The sequence below is a fragment of the Mytilus galloprovincialis genome, chromosome 7, assembly GCF_965363235.1.
Source record: "Mytilus galloprovincialis chromosome 7, xbMytGall1.hap1.1, whole genome shotgun sequence".
Classification (NCBI taxonomy): domain Eukaryota; kingdom Metazoa; phylum Mollusca; class Bivalvia; order Mytilida; family Mytilidae; genus Mytilus; species Mytilus galloprovincialis.
The window spans coordinates 81,571,373-81,588,217 of NC_134844.1; the positions used below are offsets into that span (position 1 = coordinate 81,571,373).

General features: G+C 31.2%; 2 protein-coding genes across 4 annotated transcripts in view; both read left to right on the top strand.

The window, feature by feature from the left end:
• Positions 1-3,050: 3,050 nt before the first annotated feature.
• On the top strand, positions 3,051-11,722 carry LOC143083790 (uncharacterized). 3 transcript variants are annotated; one of them, XM_076260144.1, is made up of 2 exons: positions 3,051-3,180; positions 10,657-11,722. In XM_076260144.1, the coding sequence occupies exon 2, from the start codon at positions 10,856-10,858 to the stop codon at positions 11,615-11,617; it is 762 nt and encodes a 253-aa protein (XP_076116259.1). In that variant the 5' UTR covers positions 3,051-3,180; positions 10,657-10,855; the 3' UTR covers positions 11,618-11,722. The 3 variants fall into 3 exon arrangements, with proteins under 3 accessions (XP_076116259.1, XP_076116260.1, XP_076116261.1); XM_076260145.1 differs by having other exon boundaries at positions 3,051-3,167; XM_076260146.1 differs by having other exon boundaries at positions 3,094-3,208.
• A 2,318-nt stretch (positions 11,723-14,040) lies between these two features.
• The window catches only part of LOC143083789 (cytochrome c oxidase assembly protein COX18, mitochondrial-like), an 89,426-nt gene continuing 86,621 nt past the window's right edge, over positions 14,041-16,845 (top strand). The window contains exon 1 of the mRNA XM_076260140.1: positions 14,041-14,109. Within this exon, the coding sequence (XP_076116255.1) occupies positions 14,056-14,109 (54 nt within the window). The 5' untranslated portion in view covers positions 14,041-14,055. The remainder of the gene's footprint in view (positions 14,110-16,845) is intronic.

Below are 16,845 nucleotides of genomic sequence, written 5' to 3' on the forward strand. Positions count from 1 at the left end.
TGTGGAAAACAAAAGGGTCTGGAGTGGTGTAATTTATAATCTACACCATTGTCCTATATTAGTTATATATAGAGTTGAATTCTTTGATTTGTCGTTTTTACCCGATGACGGCTGACAAATTGGACCTCGTAATTTTAGTATTATAGATATCCTATAAATGATAATTGTGGACAAGTTTGGTTAAATTTGTCTTGGTAGTTTCAGAGGAGAAAATTTTTGTAAAAGATTACAAAAATTTACGAAAAATTGTTAAAAATTGAATATACAGAAAATTAATAAACTCCTTAAGGGATCGATAGATCTTGACTTAGTAAACAGCAGATGTCAGATTTGCTCTAACTGAAAATCTTTGGTTTCAGAGATATAAGCCAAAATTGACATTTTATCCCTATGTTCTCAGTATTTCTAGCAATGGCGGTCATCTTGGTTGGTTGGCCGGGTCACCCGCGGACACATTTCTAACCTGTCTATCGCTTAAATTAAAGTTAAAATAGACATTTTTTTAAAAATCCCTATCATTTCAATATAATTTCCGTGACCCGTATCCGATTTTATTAGTATTATATTCAAATGAGCAAAGTGGCGTTGATTTCTGGATATGTTACAATCGAAAACTCTCGGACATTTAGATAACTTGCATCGTAAATGAACGAGGTGTTACATTATGGTCATTTGCATAAATCATCACTGTTTTCTCGTGGTCACGTGACAATCTTTGAAAATGAAAGGCAAAATGCCGAAATCGATGGGGCTCTGTGAAAACTGTCTAATTATGAGAAGTTTTTCGAATGTTTTAATCTTCCTTGGTATCGAATTTGATGTCTATCTTGTCAATAATAAAACATTTTTTATCCGTTTCTTTTCGGTCAGCACATTATAGTAGTTTCAAAGTCAAATTGGTCAGGTCAAGTTTTCTAACTCTTATAAATAGTTTTATTTTTTTTAAATTATATTTATTAAATATAAGTTCTCATCTTGCTTGATTCCAAATTTCAAGTAAATCCTTCCAATAATAAAAAAAAGTATTTAGCCTTTTCATTTCTGTCAGGACATTAGTGTAACCCGTTATAATTAGATATCACGTGTTTTTTTATATACTACAAAATTTTACTAGTGAAAAATTAAAGAAAACTGAAAATTTTCATTTAAAACTCATTTCCATTGGAGAGGTGTGTTCTCAACTAAAACATCTTAATATTAATAAATCCGCAGGTTTATAGATGGAATAGGTCCCAAATTTTTAAAGCTAAGTGCAGAAATAATATCCCCATCATTAACTTTTTTAATAAACAAAAGTATAACTTCAAATCGTTTTCCGCAAAAATTAAAACTTGCAAGAGTAACTACTATACATAAAGGAGGACCAAGAGATATTCCCTCAAATTATCGTCCAATTTCTATTTTGAATACCATATCTAAAATTTTCGAAAGACATGTATGTACACAGTTATATGAATTCCTTAACAATAAAAAATTGTTTCATATCGCCCAGTCAGGTTTCAGACAAGGTCATTCCTGCCAAACAGCGCTAACTAAACTAATTGACGAATGGTTAAAATATTTAGATAATGGAGAAATAGTTCGGTACAGTGTTTTTAGATTTCAGTAAGGCTTTTGACCTTATTAACCATGCCATACTTTTAGAAAAGTTAAAATTTTATCATATCGGAAAACATATAATAGATTGGATAAAATCATATTTGTCTGACAGACAACAAGAAGTCCAATACGCTAACATTAAATCTGATAAATCGTTTGTAAAGTATGGAGTGCCTCAAGGTTCTATTTTAGGTCCGCTGTTATTTTTAATATATATAAATGATTTACCACTTCATGTTAAACAATCCAATATGGATTTATATGCTGATGATTCAACATTGCATTTTCATGATAAAAACATTGAAAAAATAAACAGCATATTGCAAAATGATTTAAATGCTATACAATCTTGGTGTAACAATAACAGTATGAAAATCAATGCACAAAAAACTAAGTGTATGAAATTGGGTTCAAAACAAAAACTTAAACAACTATCAGAATTATGTATTACCGTCAACGAAATATGTATTGAGAATGTCCATTCTTTCAAATTACTTGGAATAGACATTGATGAAAATTTAAGCTGGGAAGATCATGTTGATCGTATATGTAAAATTATCTCATTACATCTAAAGTATCACTTTTATATAAAATTAAAGTATATTTGCCAATACACACAAGGCAACTATTTTATAATGCATATAATCTACCATATATAGACTATTGTAGTTCAGTTTGGGGAAATTTATTACAAAAAGATTTAGATAGAATCATAAAACTTCAAAAAAGAGTAGCAAGAATTATACTGGAATGCGATATTTCTATTCCATCTAATTTCATGTTTTCTTCTTTAAAATGGCTATCTTTTACTAAAAGAATAAAATACCAACAATCAATTCTAATGTATAAAATTGTAAATGGGCTAACACCTGATTACTTAGCAATACTAAATATTGTGCAACGCCACAACTTACGATCTGTCTCTAATAATGATCTTTTTGTTCCAAGACCAAATACAAATTTTTATAAAAAATCTTTTCAAGTATGGAATAATTTACCACTCGAAATAAAAAAATGTCCTAATGTGGAATTATTCAAGAAACATAGTTATAATCATTTTTTTGAAAATTATATGCAAGTCAAATAATTTGTTTTCCTCTAACAAAACTATATCAAATATTGTCATTTATTACCCTAAAGTATATTTCAATGATTGAATTGTGTATATACTAGTAATATATATTGTAATTTAATGTATGAATGTATGAATGTTAACTGTATGCATGTATTTTGTTTGAGGGCCTCAATGAAAATTAGACTATTTCTAATTGAGTTACCCTCTTTAAATAAAGAATTTATTATTATTATTATTTTGTACGCGAGACGAAGGGCCATTCGTCTCAACTCGGCCGATTCCGTAAGGAGAGTAGCGGATTCTACCGAGGATTGCCGAATGACGAAGGGCATACAAATAACACGTGATATCTAATTATAAACTAAGCAAAGAAGAACCGAGTAACCGGAAATAAGCGTTGATTGGTCGAGATATTTCAAGATGTCTAACTTGCCAAAATTGAAAGTAGAAAGAATTGAATGTTGACAAAAGTGGATTATCCAGACTCAGAAAGGTCTTTGATCATAGTAAGGCACACGAAAATGTAGAACAACCGTAAATATATTAGTGTATTCATGTACGGATGTCTGAAAAGTGCAGAAAAAGCGACAATATGAGCGCAAACAAATTGTCCGCGTTCTCCTGTTTTGATAAATGGGCACTGCTTTCTGTCTATATTGCATAGACTGGGATCCCGCTATATATAATCACCTTGAATATGTCTTGATATATGAAATATGTAAATATGCACATTGATCTAGTCAGGCGAACCAGTCTATATATTGCACAATGAAAAATAAAAATAGAAAAGAGCAAAATCAATAAAAAGCAAATGTAAATTAGGAAATATATGCATTATACATGTAGGGACAGAAGAATTCGGTCTAGTACTATATATACCAAGGAATTGTATATATTTAAATATACAAGGCCACACTTAAAAATATTTTGGTTTGCCCAAACCCTACCCAAAGGTTGAGACAGTGGGTTGGTAGGTAGGCATTTTCTTTTTTTTTTTTTTGAAAAAAAGAAATTGAAGTATCAGATGTTTATTAGTCTTCATGCCCATTTGATTAAAAAAAACTTCTTCAAATCAGGACAATAAAAGAATTTTAGTAAGCAGCTTTTTTCTGGGTAGGTAGCGTTTGGGCAAACAAACCTATTATTTATTATAGCCCAATTCCTTGATATACCATAGTTCTTACGAGTTTTAATATGACGTGCTTCTTTAGCTTTGTAAACAACACTGTGATAAAATTCTCGATAAAATATACTTAGCGCAGACTCAGAGATGTGCATAATAATGGCTGTTACAATACCCTTCCCACGTATATCTACATGTATTGGAGCCTATTTGCAGATCCTTTGGCGATTTTATTGTTTTAAAAAGTGCAATTATAAAAGACAAAATAACTTTTATTCTTATTCGTATGCATAATAAAAAGAAGTAATGCACAAAAGCTCAGAGAAATCAACAAAATAGAATTAAATAAAATTCCTCGAAAGTCTATTAATTTTTTTGGTGCATTTAAGTCATTTCAAAACATGACGTCATACAAATGAAACCGCTAAACTTGAAAGTTTTCTGTTATGTGAACCATCGGAATTCATATGATATTGTATTAAAACTGATTTTTTTAGGTAGGTTTTGTTTTATTTTCTATTCTACTGCATTATTCGCATATTTACCCATTTCAGCAAGTCAACATGGCGGCTCCTTAGTTACAAAATGTCAACTTTTGATTTGACGGAAGCTTACGAGAAAAACATGTAAATTAAAAATGAAAAAGTTTTTTTCTAGCAGTTATTCTCGAAATAACCTCCGCAAGTTACATATTTATAAAGATATTTGAGCTTTATCTAACAGGGAGTAAAAAAAAAAGAACAGCCACATACACAGCATACCCACCCTCGCTTCAGTTTTTGTCGAGCCTACAACTTTTGTTGCAGAAAGCTCGACATAGGGATAGTGATCCGGCGGCGGCGGCGGCGTTAGCTAACTTCTTAAAAGGTTTATATTTTAGAAGGTGAAAGACCTGGATGCTTCATACTTTGTATATAGATGCCTCATGTTACAAGTCCAATGTCCTTGACCTCATTTTCATGGTTCAGTGACCACTTGAAAAAAAAGTTCAAAATTTTTGTAATGTTGAATTCTCTCTTATTATAAGTAATAGGATAACTATATTTGGTATGTCCGTACCTTGCAAGGTCCTCATGCCCGTCAGACAGTTTTCACTTGACCTCGACCGCATTTCATGGATCAGTGAACAAGGTTAAGTTTTGGTGGTCAAGTCCATATCTCAGATACTATAAGTAATAGGGCTAGTATATTTGGTGTACGGAAGGACTGGAAGGTGTACATGTCCAACTGGCAGGTGTCATCTGACCTTGACCTCATTTTCATGGTTCAGTGGTTATAGTTAAGATTTTGTGTTTTGGTCTGTTTTTCTCATACTTTATGCAATAGGTCTACTATATTTGTTGCATGGAATGGTTGTAAGGTGTACATGTCTAGCGGGCAGATGTCATCTGACCTTGACCTCATTTTCATGGTTCAGTGGTCAAAGTTAAGTTTTTAAGTTTTGGTCTTTTTATCTAATATTATATGCCAAAGGTCAACTATATTTGGTGTATGAAAATATATTATGGTCTATATGTCAGTCCCGCAGGTTTTATTTGACCATGACCTCAATTGCACGGTTCATTGCACAGTTTTAAGTTTTTGTGTTTTGGTCTATTTTTCTATAACTATAAGTAATAGGTCAACTATATTTGTTGTATGGAAGCTTTGTTAGCTGTACATGTCTGCCTGGCATAGTTCACCTGACCTTGACCTACTTTTCATGGTTCATTGGTCTTTGTTTAGCTATCTTGGTTAATGTTAAGTTTATGTGACAGTTGTAATCAAGCTTTATACTTAGGACTATCAACATAAAATCAATGATTAGTAAAGAAGGCGAGACATTTCAGTGTGTGCACTCTTGTTTAATGACTGTATTTGTCCTATTAGAATCGAAATAATTCATGGAAGCCATAGATTGTTGGAAATTTACACATGGCCTGGGCCGTGATATTCGTTAATTTTATCCCTCGCTAGAATTCTGTGATCATACTCTTAAATCCCTCTACTGTACTACATGCTACTATTTGTTGTGGCAGATAGTTCCAATTAATAATTGTTCATGGATGAAATAATATTACATTAGATGTATGTTTCATCATAATACTTTATTCTGATTGGCAAACTGCACATCACATGTTTTTCCTAAAGCAATTGCATCACTCAATAAAACTTTTCATTCATGATAACACGTGGTCCCACAATAAAGTGCACAGGTGAATTAAATAAAACAATTATTAAATTCGTGTTTTTATGATCATAGCTAAAAAATGTAATTATAAGTATTGAATGCTTCCTTTTGTAACTTCTTAGGGTTGTAAAGGCGTTGACCGTGCCCACATTTTTAGTATGAAGCGATTCCGTGCTTCATACAAAATGTACTTCGGTCAACGCTTTTACACCCCAATGAAGTTACAAAAAGAAGCATTCAATTCTTAAATGAATATTTATAAGTTATTACTGTCTTTAGATGTTTGTATTTGCCTAATTGAGTGTTGCTATGTCTGGTTCTATTGTCTAGTGGGATCAAAAGGTTTTGTGTAGGGACTGCAACAATTTCATGAATAATTTTTTAAAAAAAACAAGTCTGTATCGTAAACACCTAATTTCGAGTGGATACCAATTTAGGTCTGTCATCATTTCAGTAACTGAGCTGGTGTTATGGAAGTGGTTGCATGAGAAGCTCTGAACTTTTTCGATTTGTGTAATTTGCTGTTTTTGATGTGAACCCAGATTGTTGAGCATTACTCTAGTTTTGGTCAGCAAGAGCTTTATATGCATGTGCTGTAACCAGTCAGGGGACTTACTGAAATAAGTGATTTTTAAATCACTTATTTGAGTAGCAAATTTGAAGTTTAATTTGTAAAATCTTTTAAGTAGCAAGGTTTATGCCTTTGATGCTATCATTTAGCTAAAAAAAATCTATTTTAGTTGAAAAAATGCTGTAATAATGGCTTTACATAATGAACTGATACTTTCTTAAAAGATTTTTCTCAGCAGTGGAAGTATTTTTCCTGTAAAGTTCAAGGTTTCATCTTTCAGATTATGTAATAAAATTCTACTGTTCACGATAAAAATTTCACTGTTCGGGGGTGTTGAAATTAGTGGGGGTTATTAAAATAATGATACTTAAAGAAGTGATTTTTGGGAAGGAAATTGAGGTATGATCCTTACACAAGTGATTTTTATGTCATTATCCTAGATTCAGTACAAGGTCATCACCTGAAATGACCTAGACAACACAGATGTTGGTTCTGATAAGTTTAGAAACATAAATAGTTCCTGGATCATTAGTATTCTATATTTAAAGCTACAGTAAAATTAAATCACTTCTTCTAGTGATTATTTTGTACTACTTAAATAGGTGATTATTAAAGAAAGACAACTCTAACTTCCAACCTTTATGGAAATAATGTTACTTAAATCAGTGATTTAGAAAATCACTCATTTAAGTAAGTCCCCTGACTGGTAACTTTGGGTGAGGCTATTTTTAGGTTTCTACGAATAAATCCAAGGTCTGATTTGCTTTTGATGTCATGTTATCTATATGTTTGTCCCATTTTAAATTTAATTGAAGAGTAAGGCCTAAATATTTTGTAGAGTCATATGCTATACCATAGCTCCGCCTTCTTTCCTTTGGATTCTAGTTGAGTTGCATATTTAATTAGCAAAGTATGGTACAACATCAAATTTCAGATAATATACCATGGTTTTACCTCAACAGTTACACACTTTTTAAGCAAATTATTTCATTAAAACATCAAAGGGAAAAATCCAATTTATGTTACAATGCATGAAAAGTTTAACAATTATCTAGTCCCTGGGAACAGTATATCTTACGTTTTGTTCCTGCTAGTCCAAATAATTTAAATTATGCCATCTGGCAAGGATAATTTGTTTTTTGTTGGTTTTTTTTTGGGGGGGGGACAGTAAGACTATCATATTTATGTGGATTTCTTGGACCTATAATCTTGATTGTAATAATGAAATAATCATCTTGATCATGATAATTATTAAATCCACAAATAATTATGACGTCTGAAAAGGTTACATGTACTTTATTTTTTCTGTGACAGCTTCTCGGAAAAAAAATAACCTTGCCAGACATCATAATTATTTTGACTACGGTTGAAGTACAGCCTTCAATCATGTCAACACTGAGCCCAGTAATTATGTTGACATTTACATGTACCAGCATTCTTGTCCTTATGAATAAAGAAGATGTGAGGTAAACATCAATGGGGCAGTACGCATATATGCTTCTTTTACATGTTGTATTTAGTATGGATTCAGAATTAGAATTAGTCAAACCAAGGATTTGTATAGTCTATATACACATACCTACTCAAACATACAGATGCATTATTTATTATTTTATAGAGAGAATGTCAAATTTATAGATATGCTGTATACAGTGAAAACTGGCTAAACCACGTCTCTTCAGCATGTTCAGAACTCAAAATTTTGTTCGGTGTTATCAGGTTTCATAGCGCATATATTTTGATATGACGGCGCATAAGAACGTGTTTGGTAATAATAGGTTTTAGTTTTATGTAGGGTTTCGGTTTAACACGGTTTTTACTGGGTAAACGGACAGAAAGTCACATGACATAAAGTCACAAATTAGGTAGGACAAAAAGTCACCAATAATCTGTTGACAATTGTTTGAATATATAAGAGAAATATCATGAAATATTAACTATTTAACAATAGTAAAATACATATATTCATATTATAGTCATGATAGTTTAGGAAATGTGTCATTAAACTTGAAAAATGAAGATTTATTTAATTTTAATCATGCAAAAGAAAGATGTCTTGCCACCATGAAGCCTATTAAGTGCCAAGCCACTTTGACATTTTGTTTTTGTAACAGTTATTTGATCATCTTTGATATTTTTTTGATAAATTTTGTTATAATATGACCGCAAATTTGGTCGTATATTGGTATCACATTGGCGTCGTCGTCGTCCGAATACTTTTACTTTTCGCACTCTAACTTTAGTAAAAGTGAATAGAAATCTATGAAATTTTAACAAAAGGTTTATGACCACAAAAGGAAGGTTGGGATTGATTTTGGGAGTTTTGGTCCCAACATTTTAGGAATTAGGGGCCAAAAAGGGCTCAAATAAGCATTTTCTTGGTTTTCGCACTATAACTTTAGTTCAAGTAAATAGAAATCTATGAAATTTTAACCCAAGGTTTATGACTACAAAAGGAAGGTTGGGATTGATTTTGGGAGTTTTGGTTCCAACAGTTTAGGAATTGGGGGCCAAAAAGGGGCCCAGATAAGCATTATTCTTAGTTTTCGCACCATAACTTTAGTATAAGAAAATAGAAATCTATGAAATTTAAACACAAGGTTTATGACCACAAAAGGAAGTTGGGAGTTTTGGTCCCAACAGTTTACGAATAAGGGGCCCAAAGGGTCCAAAATTGAATTTTGTTTGATTTCATCAAAAGATGAATAATTGGGGTTCTTTAATATGCCGAATCTAACTGTGTATGTAGATTCTTAATTTTTGGTCCCCTTTTCAAATTGGTCTACATTAAGGTCCAAAGGGTCCAAAATTAAACTTAGTTTGATTTTAACAAAAATTGAATCCTTGGGGTTCTTTGATCATGTTGATATGTTGAATCTAAAAATGTACTCAGATTTTTTATTATTGGCCCAGTTTTCAAGTTGGTCCAAATCGGGGTCCACAATTAAACTTTGTTTGATTTCATCAAAAATTGAATATTGGGGTTCTTTGATATGCCAAATCTAACTGTGTATGAAGATTCTTAATTTTTGGTCCCGTTTTCAACTAAGTTTGATGTTAACAAAAATTGAATTCTTGGGCTTTTTTGATATGCTGAATCTAAACATGCACTTAGATTTTTGATTATGGGCCCAGTTTTCAAGTTGGTTCAAATCAGGATCCAAAATTATTATATTAAGTATTGTACAATAGCAAGAAATTTTCAATCGCACAGTATTCAGCAATAGCAAGAAATCTTCAGTTGCACAGTATTGTGCAATAGCAAGAAATTTTCAATTGCACAGTATTGCACAATAGCAAGAAATATAGATCTGCACAATATTGTGCAATAGCAAGAAATTTTCAATTGATTGGAGTTATCTTTCTTTGTCCAGAATAGTAGTTGAATCAATTTAAATCATTGTTTTATACAATATACAATGTATATTCACTTTTACTACCAACTGATAAATTAAAACAATCTTTACCATTCAGTGATAACAAGCACTTTATTTTACATTTTAATATTTTATGATGTATTTAAATGAGTAGTTATTGTTGCAAACTCCATTAGAAATTTGAATTGAGATCAGTTTTGGAAAAAGGGAAAGGGGGATGTGAAAAAAAAGGGGGGGGGGTTAAATTTTTCTCATTTCAGATTTCATAAATAAAAAGAAAATTTCTTCAAACATTTTTTTGAGAGGATTAGTATTCAGCAGCATAGTGAATTGCTCAAAGGCAAAAAAAATATTTTAAGTTCATTAGACCACACTCATTCTGTGTCAGAAACCTATACTGTGTCAACTATTTAATCACAATCCAAATTTAGAGCTGAATCCAGCTCGAATGTTGTGTCCATACTTGCCCCAACCGTTCAGGGTTCAACCTCTGCGGTCGTATAAAGCTGCACCCTGCAGAGCATCTGGTTTACAAAGTTGGTCTATATACTATAGTTCAAGAAAAATACAAAAATATTTTTGTAGAAATCAACGTGTCTTATTGAAAGACTTTTTGTCTGTGACTTTTTGACCTGTGACTTTCTGTCCTACATTCGTTTTACTGTACATGATATATGTGTAAATTGCAGAAAGGTATCAAAAGGTTTATATATATATGTCTTTTTTTTTTGTTCGTTACAGAGTTGTACAAGAACGCACATACTGGACATAAACATTATCAATAAGATGTTAGAGGGAGGAGATGATTTAGTCAAAATCAATGGTACTCTACAGAGACACATTTATATATAAACACCAAGGCTTGTAAAACACTGAATAAATGTGATGACAATGTGTGCTAGAGAATTTACTCAAGGTAGTGACTTAAAGAAACATAACCATGCATACAGGTGAAAAACCACATAAATGTGATGTGTGTGCTAGTGAATTTTCCTTAACTAGACACATGCTAATACATACTGGGGATAAACCACATGACTGTGATGTTTGTGGTAAAAGTTTTGGTCAACATAGTAATTTACAGAGACACAGGAGAACACATACAGCTGATAAACCTTATGACTGTGCTGTATCTGGTAAAAAGTTAAGTAGCCTTGGCAATTCGCAGAGACACATGAGAACGCATACTGGAGATAAACCTCATTACTGTGAAGTATGTGGTAAAGGGTTTAGTCATCGTGGTAATTTACAAAGACACATAAGAATACACACAGGTGATAAACCTTATGATTGCGATGTATGTGGCAAAGGGTTTAATGATCTTCGTGATTTACAGAGACACATGAGAACACATACAGGTGATAAACCCCATGACTGTGATGTATGTGGTAAAGGGTTTAGTGTGCATAGTAATTTACAGAGACACATGAAAATACACACAGGAGAAAAACCTTATGAGTGTGATGTATGTAGTAAAAGGTTTAGTGATCAAAGTGATTTAAAGAAGCACATGAGAACACATACAGGTGATAAACCTTATTACTGTGACGTATGTGGTAAAGGGTTTAGTCATCGTTTTAATTTACAGAGACATACGAGTATACATACAGGTGATAAACCTTATGATTGTGATGTATGTGGTAAAGGGTTTAGTGAGCAAGGTAGTTTACAGAAACACATGAAAACACATACAAGGTTGTAACCTTATGACAGTGATGTACATGTATGTGGTAAAGGGTTTAGTAGGCTTGATAGGTTAAAGAGACACATGAGAGTTCATACTGAGGATAAAGCAGATAACATTCAATTTTTTTTTATATATTAATATATATATTGTACCAGTCAGCATGGTCAAATCAACATGATCAAGGCAAATCAAATTCCGTACCAAATTCCATAAATTCAGACTTGCAGAGAATGCATACTTGTGACAAACATCATAAATATGACGTACATGCTGTCAGGAGTACTACTTATTAAAGTTATTTTTATTTACCTGAAGAAGTGAAAAAAATATACACATATAAGTAAATTTGTAGGATACTTATACAAGTGAATTTTATTTACTTGTATAGGTAAAAAAAAATTGGCTTAGTTATGTCCCTTAGACATTCTGATTTTTTTACTTGTATAAGTAAAATAGTCATCCTTTCTTCTTTTCTTGAATTCTTAAATTTCTTTGCTCTTATAATTATAGAATTTTAAATTGTGCACCCTTTGCAGATGTCTTTATTAATCATTTAAGTGTAATTTCATGGACAATGAAAATCCCATTTGTCTGTTATCTTTATAACACTGCATGCTCATTTACAAGCCCCAAAGGAGCAATTTTTAAAGGCCTTGCGCAAATATACAAGATCTTTGCTCAATCAGTTTCTTTGTTGAATTAATGAGATGAAACATTGAACTTTAATAAAAAAAATTGAGCAAACCTGGGAAAAATAATTAAAGGCATGATATTTCATCTCAAAACTTGGGCAAATATACAAGATCTTTGCTCAATCAGTTTCTTTGTTGAATTAATGAGATGAAACATTGAACTTTAATAAAAAAAAAATGAGCAAACATGGGAAAAATAATTAAAGGCATGATATTTCACCTCAAAACTTGCGCAAATATACAACTTACAAGATCTTTGCTCAATCAGTTTCTTTGTTGAATTAATGAGATGAAACATTGAACTTTAATAAAAAAAAATTGAGCAAACCTGGGAAAAATGCTCATTTACAAGCCCCAAAGGAGCAATTTTTAAAGGCCTTGCGCAAATATACAAGATCTTTGCTCAATCAGTTTCTTTGTTGAATTAATGAGATGAAACATTGAACTTTAATAAAAAAAATTGAGCAAACCTGGGAAAAATAATTAAAGGCATGATATTTCATCTCAAAACTTGGGCAAATATACAAGATCTTTGCTCAATCAGTTTCTTTGTTGAATTAATGAGATGAAACATTGAACTTTAATAAAAAAAAATTGAGCAAACCTGGGAAAAATCATTAAAGGCATGATATTTCATCTCAAAACTTGAGGATTTTTGTGGAATTGTAAGAAAAATTTACTTATACAAGTAAATTTTTGAGAAAATTAAGGGGAGATTATTCAAACATTATTTATTTACTTATATGTGTATATTTTTTTTTTAATAAAATTAACTTGTATAAGTAGTACCCCTGACTGACATGCTGAAAAGTTGTTTTCAGAAGAAATGCATTAAAGAGAAACATTCTGGAAATAACTATTAACCGTTTACCCTTATATATGATGTATTTAGAGGAGGGTTGTATGATAATGAAAACTGACCATGACAGACACATAAAAACATATACTATGAGGTTTAAATTATTAAGGAAACATTATTTGAAATGATGATTCATACAGAGATGTATAAGAACACATAGAAATAGTGATGTATAAGAACACATAAAGATCAAGATGTATAGGAACACATAGAGCTAGAGATGTATGAGAACACATGCATAGATATTAGAGATATATTAGAACACATACATAGAGATAGAGATATATAAGAACACATAGAGATATTGATGTATGTAGTGAATCTTTTTTTAGAATCTAACCCTTCAAAAAACATCTAAGTGATTTACATGTATAACATGTATAATGTGCTTTTTAATTTAACTTTAACAAATATGTAAACAGTGTATACAAAACTATACATATTTGTTAAAAGTTGAATTATAATTACATACATGACATATTGTTCACCAAATGAGTGTTATTTTTTGTTTAAGGATCTTTTTTATGCAAGTTCATCTGTGAATTTATCTATATAAACATTAATTGAACATGTCATGAATGTTTGAGAGTTCATCCAGGTATTAAACTGTATGTTGAAACATTAATTGTGGTATGACAATATCATAAATATATACATGATATATGAGAGTACATTTGGGTATTAAACTATGTTAAAATATTAATTTTGATATGCCAATCAATGTTATGAATGTTTGTGAGATAAAAAAAAAAAAGAAGATGTGGTATGATTGCAAATGCGACTAATCTTCACTAGAGACTTAAAATGACACAGAAATAAAAAAGAAACTATCATAGATCACCGTACACCCTTCAATAATGAGCAAAATTCATACCGCATAATCATTTATAAAAGGCCTCGAAATGACATATAAAACAATTCAGACGATAAAACTAACCACCAAATTTATGTACAAGGTATGTTTCTCAAATACTATAACATGTATAAGCAGTAGGTCACCTATATTTGGTGTATGGAATAACTGCAATGGTACATATAATCAATTAATATTATCATGGTTCATTGGTCAATTAGGCGAGTGATATGAGAGCCAAATTTACATTTTTAATGCACCTACCTAACACACGGCTAAATTATGTATCACTGGAAAGCTAAGAATGTGTTCTTTCTAAATATCCCGGTCGTCAAAAGAAATTATGGTGCATTTTTTTTTAAATCGAGGTCAAAGGTCATGGGTGCAATTTCAATTCACGGATACTTCCAGTAGAAAAATCGAATCAAAACAAATGCAAAAATGAAACAATTTTATAGGAATGCTGTATTACTTTTGGGAAAATATATTTCTATCATAGTATTAATTAATTTTGGTTGATTTTAACGGTAACGCATGTTACGTAACGTTTTCTCTCGGAGTCTTTGAAAATCAACCATTAAGTCACACAAACGGATCTGTAGTCGCCCTTGCATTATCTAAATCTTATTATACCTCCATATCATTTGATTGCACGTATTACAAACATATATCTGCAAATTTGATATAAATAATCCGAAACAAAATATTTGAAGCAAGGGGAAAATATAACATATGACGTATTTTTAATTGTTTAGAAAGTCCCAGATTTTTTTTTATTATTGTAGTGCAATATGTTGAGTCTGGATCATACTGCAATTTCATTTACCTCACTAAAGCAGATATGCTAAGAGTACTAACTAACATTACTAAAATGAGTAAAGTGCTACTAGTATATTTATATCAACAAATTGACAATTTTAATATAAAACATCACAAGGAAAATATGACCACTCATTGTACGTCAAACTGTGTTTGATTTTACTTTAGTCGGCCGCCGTGTATCTTGAGATATCTTATTAATCAAACAACACTTGACAAAGGAGTTTGTACTTGTTTTAAATTACGCTGCTACTTTGGCACTACGTATTACTTTTTATACGACCGCAAAATTTGAAAAATTTTTCGTCGTATATTGCTATAACGTTGGCGTCGTCGTCGTCGTCGTCATCCGAATACTTTTAGTTTTCGCACTCTAACTTTAGTAAAAGTGAATAGAAATCTATGAAATTTTAACATAAGGTTTATGACCACAAAAGGAAGGTTGGGATTGATTTTGGGAGTTTTGGTCCCAACATTTTAGGAATAAGGGGCCAAAAAGGGCCCAAATAAGCATTTTCTTGGTTTTCGCACTATAACTTTAGTTTAAGTAAATAGAAATCTATGAAATTTTGACACAAGGTTTATGACCACAAAAGAAAGGTTGGGATTGATTTTGGGAGTTTTGGTTCCACCAGTTTAGGAATTAGGGGCAAAAAAAGGGCCCAAATAAGCATTATTCTTGGTTTTCGCACAATAACTTTAGTTTAAGTAAATAGAAATCTATGAAATTTAAACACAAGGTTTATGACCATAAAAGGAAGGTTGGTATTGATTTTGGGAGTTTTTGTCCCAACAGTTTAGGAATAAAGGGCCCAAAGGGTCCAAATTAAACTTTGTTTGATTTCATCAAAAATTGAATAATTGGGGTTCTTTGGTATGCCGAATCTAACTGTGTATGCAGATTCTTAATTTTTGGTCCCGTTTTCAAATTGGTCTACATTAAGGTCCAAAGGGTCCAAAATTAAACTTAGTTTGATTTTAACAAAAATTGAATCCTGGGGGTTGTTTGATATGCTGAATTTAGAAATGTACTTAGATTTTTAATTATTGGCCTAGTTTTCAAGTTGGTCCAAATGGGGGTCCAAAATTAAACTTTGTTCATCAAAAATTGAATAAATGGGTTCTTTGATATGCCAAATCTAACTGTGTATGTAGATTCTTAATTTTTGGTCCAGTTTTCAAATGGTCTACATTAAGGTCCAAAGGGTCCAAAATTAAACTAAGTTTGATTTTAACAAAAATTAAATTCTTGGGCTTATTTGATATGCTTTATCTAAATATGTACTTTGATTTTTGATTATGGGCCCAGTTTTCAAGTTGGTCCAAATCAGGATTCCATATCAAGTATTGTGCAATAGCAAGAAATTTTCAATTGCACAGTATTGCACAATAGCAAGAAATATCTAATTGCACAATATTGTGCAATAGCAATTAATTTTCAATTGGAGTTATCTTTCTTTGTATAGAATAGAAGTTGATAATATATGTTGGAAATTTGCCAGACCTGACTATGATGTCATTTTCTATTTTTATTTGCCAATAACTTTATGTAAATAACTTCATTGGAAATTTGCCAATATAAAATGTTGCTGATGAAGCTTTTTTTCCTTATCTTATCTAAAATGTTTTTAGATAATGTATGTTGGACATTTGCCAGACATTACTATGATGTCATTTTCTATTTTTATTTGCCAATAACTTTATGTAAATAACTTCATTGGAAATTTGCCAATATAAAATGTTGCTGATGAAGTTTTTTTTATTGTTTTATACAATAAACAATGTATATTCACTTTTACTACCAACCAATCTTTACCATTCAGTGATAACAAGCACTTTATTTTACATTTTAATATTTTATGATGTATTTAAAAGAGTAGTTATTGTTGCAAACTCCATTAGAAATTTGAATTGATATCAGTTTTGGAAAAAGGGAAACGGGGATGTGAAAAAAAAGGGGGGGTTTAAATTTTTCTCATTTCAGATTTCATAAATAAAAAGAAAATTTCTTCAAACATTT